This window comes from Empidonax traillii, unplaced genomic scaffold, assembly GCF_003031625.1.
Source record: "Empidonax traillii isolate 1590-97213 ecotype Southwest subspecies unplaced genomic scaffold, ASM303162v1 scaffold27:size3997909, whole genome shotgun sequence".
Taxonomy (NCBI): domain Eukaryota; kingdom Metazoa; phylum Chordata; class Aves; order Passeriformes; family Tyrannidae; genus Empidonax; species Empidonax traillii.
This window is the reverse complement of record NW_020955220.1, coordinates 1,869,892-1,882,265: the sequence shown is the minus strand read 5'-3', so window position 1 is coordinate 1,882,265 and position 12,374 is coordinate 1,869,892. Positions and strand designations below refer to the sequence as shown.

Genomic DNA, 12,374 nt, shown 5'->3' with positions numbered 1-12,374 from the left:
AAAAAAAATCCCTAACAAAAGGCTTTCTCTCTGCAGCCGCAATGCCGTCTACCCCCTGCCCCGAGCCAGGGATGCAGTCCTGCTCCAGAGCATGGCCCGGCAGAGCCGGCGGCCGTCCCCTCGGGTAGCTCCGGGCACGCTCCGCTGCCCCCGGCCGTGCGGGACCCTCCGAGACGGCGGATAAACCCGGGGTGCTGGTAACGCCGAAGCTCTGAGGTAATCTGCTTTGAGGAGACCAGGAGGTCAAGCCTGCAAGTTAAATGGATTTGAGTCATGTAGAGTTAAACTAACCCCTCCCACAGCCATGGACCACTAAAGCGCCCATTTTCATGAGCACCTCTCACTAAGGCAGCTCGGAGCCGGCGGAGGCTGAGAGAGGAAGAGTGGGGGAGCGAGGAAGGAGGGAGCGAGCACCAGCACTGATGGACGAGCCAAAGGGTAAGGACAGAAGCGAACCGCTGATCTCCAAAGGCAGCCCTCACCCCCGGCGAGGGGCGCGGGGGGGCGGTGGGGCTCCTCGGGGAGCCCCCGGGGTGGCGGCATCCCGCGGCCAGCACTCGGGGGAGGCTGTGCATATTCATGAGGAGCTCCTTCGGATGTGCCAGTCAGGCGAAAGCTGTGGCTGCGGCATCCCCGGGTGGCGCGTCCCTCCCTCCGCGCCCGCGGAGCGCTGCGGGCGGTGGGCGAAGGCTCCGTGGCGGGGGCTTGCCGGGGTGGGCGCAGCCTTTGCCGCAGTCCGCCCCCGGCTGACATCATCCTCCAGCCCTTGGACTCCTGGTCGCTCCTGAAGGGACAATGCCGAGTTGTGACTGGGGTGGCCGGGTGGGGGGCCGGGGGGAGCCGGAGGTGCCCGCGGGCTGGGGGGTCCCCGGGCGATGCAGCGGGGCGGGTGGGAGCGGGGGCTCCGCGGCGCCGTCTGCCAGAAGTTTGGACGCGTCAGTGCGAGGGATTCCCTTCCCGCGGCAGGGAAGTGCCGGCTGCGAGTCCCGGCTGCTGCCCGCGGGGCCGGGGCCGCTCTCCAAGGGCGAAGGGGGCGGGGAGGGAAGAGCAAAAACTCAGTGGAAGTGTAAGCTGTTGGAAAACCGCGGTGGGAGGCAATGGCTCTGAGGCTGGAAGCAGTGCTGTGCTAGGTACGAGGGGCTCTCGGTACGTGGTCTCGGAAAAAGAGGATTCGCGATTCGGCAGCCGGGCAGCCCTCTGGCCTTAACTGCTGTCCTGGGGATCGGTGGAGAGACCCGGCAATAGCTCTGTTGCACCGTGATTTTTCTACAAGATGCATGTCTTGTACTAGGCTTTGCCTTTTATAATCAGCTGACACGGTGCACGTAGCAGCACTAGTCACACAACGTTTGGCAGAAACATTTCCTAGTTTAGTATCAGCTTTTGTCTATCTGGGTGCCTTACCCTGCGTTTATAGCGCCTTCTGCAATATGGTCCGTCTTTCTGTACTGCTGACAGCACTGTGCTCTGCGGGGCTTTCGAACACAAAGCAGGAACTCGGACAAATAAGCAAGAAGCAGTACACTGAAAAAATATCTGGGCAGAAACTTAGCCTTTAAAATGAGCGAGAAGCTTAGGGATAATAGTTTCCACTATTTTGATAGTTTCTTGTTCAGTACCAGGTGGAAGTCTCTAATTTATCATTGTTATGACAACAGAGAAACAAAATGTGATTGCTTTTTTTCCACTAGAATAAACAAAATGGTAAACTGGACCTCCCCAAGGTTTTAGCTTCATAGAATGTAATGAATAGCATTTGAGAGAAAGAAGCATTTTCTCAGTCTGACGTACATCAAAATTTAAAGCAAAGAATGGCAGAAGGAGAAGGTTAGCTCATTAGTTTATGCAGTCATGAGTGAAGCTGGAAATATTTAGAGATAATTTGCCTCTGCTGAGGAGGGAGATAAGAATAGCTTTGAAACCAGTCTTTTAAAAGTTTCATTCCAAAAATAAAATACAATGCGTGAATGGAGATTTCTAGTGAGTGAGGAATCACAGGGAAGAAACTTAGATAATGAGAACTGATTTAGCAAAGAGGACCAAATAAGCCTTCTTTTAGAAAGTGGAATTTTAAAGAAACAGAAGGAAACTGAAGAAAACTGACAGTGCTCAGGATAGTTGCAGAAGAGTGGTGTCAGAATGGACTGACCTGAAGAGCATGCAGCTCTTGCAAGAGCCTAAAGAAAGTTAGTGCAATAAATAGCAAGAAACTGTGTTTTGTGTGTGGGGAAAGAAAACACGACACTGTTTTTGAGAACTCCTCTTGCAGTATCTTTCACAGAGGCAGCAGTCAATGGGTTCGACATGGGGGAGTCCAGGATAGGCCGTATCTATCAGGTATCAGGAGAGTTTTCACCTTGAAATGAGGCACAAATGCACACCAAGGCCATGTCCTTTAATCAAAAAGGAATTATTAGGGAGTGTTTCAGTAAGAGGCCTGTTTCCTGTGAGCCTTGCCCATGAGGACTGTAAAAACCAGGTTTGAAACACTACTATTTAGTTTTAGGAAGCCTGATTTTAAATATTGATGCTGTCATCTCTTCTTTGATATTAGGATTAACATATTAACATGGCCAAGGAAGAAATTCTAATTGGGATGCTACAATTATATTGAGACTAGTGTTGAATACCTTCTTGGACAGAAAGCATGACTGCCTGAGAAATACATGTTACTGAAAAATACTTAGCTGTGCTTCAGTCCAGGGAGGGCATGATGGTGATCTCATGTAGACAGCAGTGAAAATCAGTAGACCTTCTAAAATATATCTGTTTTAACCTAGAAGGTACTAAGGTAATAACTGTGATTTCTAGCTCTCTATATACATGATGAATTAATCACTGTCAGATGACCGTTCTTTATGGATTCTTCCAGCATACAACAGTAATCAAGCCAAATCTGATGGGAAAAAAGAGAGGAAAAGAATGTGAACGGAAAATCACAAATTTAAAGAAGACATACTGAAAAGCACTTCAGAATCAAGAATGAGGATAACTTTGACTTGTTCATTCATGCAGCGAAGGCAGCAAGTAGAAGTTAACACAAGTAAATGGCAAGGAAGTGGAGAAGGAGGAACTGGAGAACATCTGATGAAAAATACAGACTGTAAATTGGGGAAGATTATTTAGAGAAAGTAAAGATGTCAGGGGAAATCTAAATTTAGCAGGACCAAGCACAATTCAAAGGAAGTATTTTGTGTGTCTTAGGAACAAAATAATATATATATAGCAATTGTGTAGTTATTATGGAGGTGGACAGGGTAAGATTTTAATGGTGATGCAGGAAAAATCCTGGAAAAGTGTTGGTTAAATACTTTTTCAAATTTGAGGGGAGAGAAATGAATTCTGATATGAAGGAATATTTCATGGACATATGATAACTAACTAGCTTGTTTTGTAGATTAGCATTTTGGGGGGCAATAAAGTTTTAAAACAATTTGAAATTAAATATGCCAAATACTTAGTGAGAAGATCTATACTCAATGATTTTCATTTTAGCAAACTGGAACACTAGGGATATCTCAGGCAATGGGAAGAATAGTATTGTTGATTCAATATCCCAGCAGTATGATGGTGGGTAACCTGGAGAACTATTTCCAGTTTAGCTTGACATCAGTTTTATCTAAATTACTGGATAGATCATCTCAATAATCAGGTTTTAATAGCTACTGTTCTTTTGGTTTTGTAGAGCACAAAACTTGTCAAAGTAGCTTTCAGAATAATTTTGTAGAAATTGGTAACTCTGTCAAAATGGATAACAGAATTAATGCATTGAAAAGGAAATTACTCATCCCAGATGGAAGCAAACATATGTGTTCATGTAGTTCCCTCATGTGAGCATATTAATCTGCATCCTGAAAAAGAGATAGTCCCACCTTCAAGAACTGGCAGCAAGAACTTCAAGGATTATGTTTCTTTTGGGTTTGGGACTTGGTTAGAGAATCCATTTATAAGAAGGGGTGGTGGGAAGTATTTCAAGTACTAGCAGATCTTTTAATTTCTCTTTGCTTTCTTAAAGGCTCTTTTGCTTACACAGTAAATCAGCTGATCGAACAAAATAGATGTCACACAAGCCTGGTGTGATTCTCATTTGGGAAAACAGGCTGCATTTTGTCTAATTCATGTTATCACTCATCGAAGTTCTAGGGAAAATTACGTATTCTTAAAAGCTTAGTGACTGTTGAATAAATCTTGACTCTAAGTTAAGGGACTGTAAAGCCTGACTTCCTTGATAGTTAGGAACTAGTGTACAAAAGGGGAACTAGAAGAACTAACTTCCCTGGTTGCTATTTTATAGCCATGAGTTGATTGTGAGTGTAGGACTGGGAAGGCACTGGTCCTTTATTTTCCAAATAATTATTTGTACTTGTTTTATTTTTCAGAGATAACAAACGTGGTTGAAAACAGCAAATATTAATATCTTCCATGTTTAAAATTCTTCACAACAGATGAATTTCCGATGTTGTTGTGATTATAGAAGTCTCCCTTTGACTCTCTAGCAGAGAATGAGCTAATGGATTATTAATAATTAAGACCTGGATAGCAATAAACCTCAAAAATATTCATCAAAGGAAATAATTACTAAACAGCTGTATTTCCAGAGGTATTGTGCAAGAGGCCAAATGGCATTAGACATTTTCAATAATGATCTAAAAAGTATAAAATCGTTGCTGATTTACAGATGGAGCTTGTCAGTGCTAGGAGGACCAGTACCAATACCAATTAAGTCAGAGGAAAAAGTCCAAAGAAGCCAAGAGTGGTTGGAAACATAAAGAGCAAATAAAAGGCTTCAAGCCAAGCTTGTAAAAGTACAGCTAATGTGACTTTGGGAGGAAAATTGGACATTCAAACTCTGAATATATTAGAAAGATAATGTTGTCCGGAAAAAAATATGCATGGGGTGTGTGTGTGTGTGTGTGTGTGTGTGTGTCTGGGACAGCCACAACTCACAGTTTTAATTTTTTTATGTATATACTCAGCTGCCTTACCGTGGAGAGAGAAGGTTGTCCTCTAGTAAGCTTTTCCTGTGACCACTGCAATAAGCTTTTTGTTTGCCTCTTGACTTCTAATTACCAAGCATATAGAAAACCCTCAAGGAATTTCTAGAGGAGAAAAAATAAATTTAAAAGGCTAGACACCTGAAAAGGGAAGGGTTATAAAAGCTATAATAATTTATAATCTTTTTGGCTTTTCCTATGTTGCATAACTAGCTTAGTGGTGGAAATGTATCACTCTTGGTCACACTCCTTCTTTTCCTAAGACATCTTTACACCTTTAGCACCTGTTGGTTTGGGAGCAACTAGGAAATGAAACTTTTGGGTTAATACCCTCTGGGTCAGTATTTTGTACCTTCTTACTAGCTCAGTGCTCACTAACAGTGTTCCACAGAGCTGGATCTGGTTGGAAGTGTGTTGATACAGGAGATGAGTTCTCAGCTTGGAAATTATTTGTTCAAGGTGGTTAGGATGTTTTTAAAGACAGAAGGGTTTGAGCTGAATGTTGGGATGAAGTAGATATGCTGAGATGACTAATCCCCATAAGGGATTAGTATTGCTTGAGACTGATCAACCTTAAATTGTAAAATTTGAGATCATATTCAAAAGAGAAGCACCACTGTTGGTTTTCTGAAAGCTGGGGTAGATGGGGACCACTTCTAAAATTCTATTTTCTTATTGTTTTGTTATCTAGATGTGAGAACTGGCTTTATCTTTCAACTCAGTGGAAACTTCCCTTCCCTGAGCAGAGCTGAAGGTTTATGGCAGGCACTTCCATCACTGTCTCCTAGTCACAGAGCTGTTGCCAGTACGCTTTCATGGAGAGCAGCAGAGTCTAAGGGTGCACTTCTACAGCTGGCGTAATCTGACATAAATCTGTGCTGCTGAAAGAGAAGAGAAAAGGCGCCTGTCCTTGTCCCCTAGCCTTGTTCTTTTTAATCTGCAATAACTTTCAGCTTGTCTAACTTGAAAGCCACCACCAGCCCAAGTGAGAGAACAGAAGGAGGGTAAGTGTAAAAGTCACTTAGATTAAAGTTATTGGGGGGGAGGGTGGGGGGTGGAAGTCTTCACTGCAACACAAGGAGATTCACAAAAACAGCCCTGTGCTCTGAAACAGTGCTGCATTAGCAGTACAAATAAAGAAATGAGTTAAGGGAAAAAGTGTGAGAGACCAGATGGAAGGGAACAGAGTCGGCTAAGTGCACACTGAACAAATTCATCTGCTCACATCCTCTCATGCATTCGCTGCCCCCAAATGTGGAAAATGCTGGAAAGATCTGTTTCCCAGCCTGCTCTCTGGGCTCCTTGTCCCTCTGTCCCTAGTCCTGCACTGGCTGTTCATACTCAAGGGTGATGCAGGCAGTGTAGTGGTCACTGCTGTCACTACTCTGTTGGTGTTTAGCCACCACCAGCAATACTACAGCTATGCCTCTTAAAGTTCTTGTCTAAACCCTTTGAAGCCCATATTTGTCCCTTCCAGCTTGGGAAGAGCTTTCCATGAGGACGTGCAGAGCCGCTTCACTGTTTGTCTTCACACTGCCTTTCACATTCCCCTTGTGATGTCAACACAGGGATTAAGTTTCTGAAATGAGGAGACATACATCCATCAGTCTGACCCATGCTGTCCTGTGCTCCCTTGTGACCTTCATCCAGCTCTATGCTACATCTCTTCTGACCAAAAAGTAACCCTTATGTGGTGGTTGAATAGTTTACAGGCTGGAACTTGCACCTTTGACCAAACACTTTTATTTTGCTTAAGTAGAAGTTAAAAGCTTTAAGTTGATTTGTATTCTCTCCTTTGTTTCTGATCTTCCTGAGAGTCTTGGCCCTGATCACATAGAATGGTGAATGCCAGATTGTTCTTGAGGGAGAGGATGAGAAGAAAATGGACCCTTTTTAGAAAGGAATGAGAATTAGCTTGTCTTCATTAACTATCTGCAATCTTTCAGCCAAAGCTCAGACCATCACTGGCCTTTGAGCTCTGTGCTGACTGGAAAAGGTGACTCAGCAGCACAGGATGCAGAAACCACTTCAGCCCCTCAGATGGTTCACAGCACTGTCACATTCTGCTCGAAGGGCACCCGAGACGGTGGAGTGACAGGAACGGCCTCTTCAGCTGCTGTGGTTTCTAACGTTCACCAGAAGTGACACTGCAGATGGGGGCAGGGCAGGCAGCAGCCTCTGCACCTTTCTCCCAGGGCTGTAGCAAAGAGAGGTAGACTCCTCCGAAAGTGAGGGATGGAGGGAATTTGGAGACCCTTCAGTACAGCCAATGGGATGGAAACATCCAGAGTGCATGGCAGAGCCCAGGGAGCAGGCATGCAGCAGGAGGGAAGATGAAGCTCCTGTGTGGGGTGTGGGTTGCTGGTGAGGACAGGTAATGGAGTGGCATTTGTTCCTCTGCTGAAAACTGTCCCTCCCTGCCACCTGCCCTTTGGCAGAATGGGGCAGCTCTTGCCAAGGAGAACATCTGCTCTTGGCCACAATCAGCCTTTGGCTGTTGGCTCCAACTGCTTTGTGGGAAAGACACTGGAAATCTGCAATTTTGTCTTGAATTGAATGTGCTCAGTAAGCTGATCTAAAGCTTCTATATATTTAGTCTCATTTGCCTAAAATAATGTAGGAAGCTTACTGTTTGTCATCTTTGTTTGAGACTGCAGTAAACATGAAAACAGCGGAAGCTGAAAAGAACTTCATTCTGCTAAATCTAATGGCCAGGCTCTTGTTTACAAAAATTAGAAATACTGTTGTGACCAACAGCATGAAAGTCATACAGAAAAGAAGAAAAGAATGTTCCAGCAATGTTGTTTAGGATTTATTCTTTCATTAACCAAAGGGAATTGGGACTTTATTTGAAAGGTGGAACTATGGCATAAGACAGAGGTACTGTGGTCCCCTTCTGTGGCGGAGCAAACAGCAGTTCAGCAAACTGTGAAGTTAAACCTTTGCACTTCAACTTAAAAATAGTGGTTTACGATAGAACCTGGCCCCATGCTATGAATTCCGTGTTAAAGACAGTAATTTTACAGTTGCTTTTTAGGTTACAAAGCATGTCTCAGCTACAGAGACTAGTAATTTCTCTGCCAATTTAAGGACCTTCCAGTGTTCTGGCCACTTGGTGTCTTAGAATGCTAACGGGATCCCATAGGCCTTGCTGGGAATAGATGTCCTTCTGTAAATAGGGATTTGGAGAACCTCTTCTGCCCCTTTATTTCTCAGAAGACTATAACTGTAAATTTACACATCCTGGGAACCTTTGGTGTGGTGTAATGGTTAGTCTTTAGGTTTACCAGCATCTTTCTAATGTAGTAATGAACTCTTTTAACTCTGATGGTTTCTCCTTCCTCCGTCTCCGAAGTCAGACGGCAGGAAGGAGACACAGGGAATGCCTTTTTTCCTCCATGGGACTCTGCTGGCTGTGTTTCTCTTTTTCAGCATGTTTCTCCTAACGTAAATGACATTTTCAATTTTTATCGCCTGTTTTTAAAGTTGTAGCAGAACTGCATAGATATTGTAGCATGAGTCATGTGTGTACTTTACTAGACCATCAATCTCCAAATTGTTGTTAGTCTGGCAGAACATCAGAGAATATATCAAAATGATGGAAGATGAATTTAAGAGTAGTTGTAGTCAAAGTGTGCTGCTGTTTCCCTGGACCCTGGGAATTCTGCCTCTCTGCAGGAAGGGAGTGTGCTGTGAGCCCTAGCACATGAGAGCTACCCAGACAAGTGGATGAGGTGGTCCAGAGGACAGAGAACCAGGCATGTGCTGCTCCCTTAGGCTTTTTTATCATCTGGGGAAACGGGGCTAATGGTGCTAAGCTCTGTAAACTCCTTGGCAGTATATGGGTCAAAAGCACTGTGACAAATTTAAATGTTTCAGTTTGTTACTAGGGAAAGGCTGAACTTCGACAGACAGAAGTATGATGGTGGGCTCCAGTATTACCGGTTTTGTATTAGTTTCCCATATGTTGTGGGCAGACAGCACTGCTGAGAACTGGAGTCAGCTATGTAAGCCACAGAGTTGAGGGGAGCCTGGGAATAGCGGGAAAGTACTGAAAGAGTCCCAGCCTTTCTTGATGTCTATGTGCTGGGAGAAGGCTGGACTCATATGACTGTGTGCACAAAAGCCTCCTTGTGAGCATTGTGGTTCTGCTATGGGATAACTGCAGCTATCCTGTCTCACCAGAGCTTTGCGGGAGAAGCTGAGGTTAATGCCAGCCTTACCCTGCAAGCCTGGGTATAAGAATGCTACCAAGTCTGCGCTACACTGGTGACAATGGTCTCACCCTGTGCTGTCACAGGAAGCTGCTTGGCACATGACAGACCGTAAACAGCTCCAGCTTTAAAACTGTCAGTAGATCTTGGGTGTAAACTATTTTAAATCCTTTGTGGTGAGTCTGGTAGTGGCACCCAGGAACAGACTGTATGGTTCCCCTCCAGAATTTCAACATCCTCTAACTTCCAGAAGACTGCCTCTGCTGCTGCGCTCATGCGTGCTGTGCCACAAGCTCCGAGCAGGAGACCTGGCTACATCTGAGCAGCATGGTTACCACAGCAGCCCTAAAACCTACTCCCTTTGCTGTTGCTATAACCTAACCGAACCAAGGAGACCTTTTCCCATGTGTGATGATGGCCTGTGCAGTGAAGCTCCTGGTACACTCTGCATAAGGTAGGCATGCAGCTGGAGAAGCAGAAATACTACAACGGGCCTGAAGGAAATGTGAATGAAGAGTGTGTGTGTGTGTGTGTGTGTGTGTGAGGAGTAGAAGCAGCAGTAGATCAAAGGTTAAAAGAATGGTCTATATTGATAACCAAAGGACACAACCGACTGCACTAGAAGTGGATAAATGCTGAAAAAATGTGTTTGTGACAAGTCTGGCAGCCTGCACCCTGATAAGGCTCACATGGTCAGCAAAGGGCATGGGTGCTGATAAAGCTCCTCTGCGGATGACTCTTTGGGGAAGAAAACTGTGCTCTAGTAACAGAAGGATCACAGTAAGCTCACAGCACATCCTGTGTGCAAGTTGTCCTCCTCCTCTCCCAGCAGGAAGACAGATCATGGGAGCTAAAGCACCCAAAATGAGAGGGGAAAAAAGGCACTGAGCAGCCACCTGTCCCAGGTAAATGAGATTTCAAGGCAAGCGGATCACACTGTAGTAACCGTTAGCTCCTGAAGACAGCAAAAGACCTGCTCAAGAATTTTTAGCTTGCCTATGAAGAGGAACCCAAGAGATGCAGTGAGGACTTGGCATCTGGCACGCTTGGTCTCATCTCACGTGGGATCTTGCCAGAGTGCCTGGGCGAGCTTGGTCTGTGAGTACAAGGGGAGTGAGTGTGGGTGAGAAAATAAGTGTGACTGAAAAGATTTTTCAAAGCAAATATTATCTTCCTGTTTCATAAGGTCTTGCACTGTTGCTGTATTAATTTGCTGTATCATAGCTACATTAAAAACTGCTCCATTCTTAAACAAAGCTTTCACATCTTTTTCTCCTTTACAGCTGGTAATCAGAGCTTAAGAAGCTTTTGTTTTGATGTGATCAATGGTGCAAAACTATAATGAGTTCCAAGCCGAGCTGTAAGAGGTTCTGAGGGCTGAAAAATACTGGATGAAAATATGAGACAAAACAGGAGGGCAAGAAAAGTTGTCAGATGTTTTCAGTGATGGGAAGTGCAAAGCTGAAACTACTCAAAAGCCTTTTGCCTTCACTGTTCCCACCCAAAGTAAGGTGACTTCCCTTGTGTCTGCATAAAGAATGAGCAAGTTGTGACCCAGGAAGAGACTCACTGCTGAGAGTCATCTGAATAAGAGTGCTGTGGGAGCCCAATTTATAAATGGATTTTAAAGCTAGGGCTCCCACGTCTGCCCCATAGGGTTACTGTAGAGCTCCTATTTCTCCTTCAGCCTCTAGCCTTCATTTCCATACTTCATATCTCTTTAAGTGAGCCCCCATCTCTTTGGAATCAAATCCTGCTCTCAGTTAGTGGTGGTGTCCTTATGAGTATCTGAAGGTGGAGTTACTTTTCTCATTTGTCTTTTTATGAGTTTTATTGTTCTGTGTAAGATGGTGGTTTCCATAGATACTTTGAACATTATTTATCTGTCCTCAGTGGACATACAGTTCCTCCCAATGAATTACAGAGCAATTTGCCCCTTGTGCTTGAGGCCTTGGCTCCTTCATCCATATCACTGCTATACTGAGCATTTTAAAACACTCTTGTTGTAACATCATCTTGATCCATTGCCTTGTGCTCATTACACAGCTTTCAATCCATGACAGAACTCTTGTCCAATCAGTTTTAAATTCAAAAATGGTACATTGCATGCCTAATTTAGAATTTTGTCCTGATAACTATTGGAAACTTTAGCTCAGCTTTTCTCTGCCATGGGTAACTGTTAAACAAAACAGTGTTTTGTTTTTCTTGTTCTCCTTCTCCCCCTTGAGAAATGTTATCAAAGGACAAAGTCTGGCAAAGTATTCAGGACTGGTATGCTCCTATATGAGTGCTCAGCTAGCACCAACTGCTGTTCTTTCAGACAGCTCTTGCATGAGTTTTCTGTCTTTATCCTGTCTCCACCTTGTCCCAGAGGAAAGCATATATCCTGGATTGCAGAGATAGATGCTAATGTGAGTCACTGCTTGGCATTTAGTGGTGAGAACACTATCAGTCTCCCCAGATCCTAGCAGAAGCCAAGAAAAATCTGGATGTGGCATAAGTTAGCTCTTTCTTCTTTGGGTCTATTCTGCTCTTATCAGGTATTTACTGCACAAATGGGGCCATTCTGCTGACTCAGCATCACAAGAAGTGATGCCAGGCCAGCTCCAGGCCACATTTAAGGAATTACAAAGGAGACCATTAGAGTCACAAGTTTTCTCTTTTGCTGATTTATAAATGGATTTGTTTCCTTTCTTGCTCGTTTGTCCCAGAGCTGTTAATAAATAACTATTTCAATGTCCCTGCTCCTGCAGGAGATGTGAGGAAACTATGTGCTCATGTGAATTTGTTGCAAGCTCTGCAGCTGGGCTGGAGGTCCTGTGGCTGGAAGGTAGGTTCCAGCTTGAACATGGGACTCCCCATCCCACATCAGAGGGAGAATGGGGCTGAAAGAGGCTGGGAAACACAGTGGCAGGAGGGAAGCAGCAGACCTGTAGCTACTTTTTGAATGGGCTCAGGTTTGCTGGCCAGTCCTGCTGCTGGGGAGCTGTGCTCATCTTCACAGAGCCAGCTGATGTCTCTTTTCTGTGCTATAGATCTGTCCTCTTTCCTGTAGCAGCTGTGTCACAAGCTTGTTGCTTCATCAGCTGAAGTAACCTCTGTTTTGTTGGCTTTGACAGTGGGGAGTGTTGATTTCTGTGTCCCAGTAAGCATCTTTGGACTCCCA

General features: G+C 44.5%; 1 protein-coding gene across 7 annotated transcripts in view; it reads left to right on the top strand.

Annotated features, from left to right (window-relative positions):
* The first annotated feature begins 300 nt into the window (after positions 1 to 300).
* ENTPD1 (ectonucleoside triphosphate diphosphohydrolase 1) overlaps positions 301 to 12,374 on the top strand; it is a 32,787-nt gene continuing 20,713 nt past the window's right edge. The window contains exons 1-2 of one of the 7 annotated variants that reach the window (XM_027908793.1): positions 758 to 846; positions 5,686 to 5,998. Coding sequence is in view for 4 of the 7 variants with exons in the window: in XM_027908754.1 (XP_027764555.1) it covers positions 10,207 to 10,306 (100 nt within the window). In the remaining 3 variants the exon portion in view is untranslated. Of the gene's footprint in view, positions 439 to 757; positions 847 to 5,685; positions 5,999 to 9,541; positions 9,663 to 9,992; positions 10,307 to 11,674; positions 12,039 to 12,374 lie in introns of those variants that run through there. The other 6 variants (XM_027908769.1, XM_027908777.1, XM_027908801.1 and 3 more) reach the window with 6 other exon arrangements.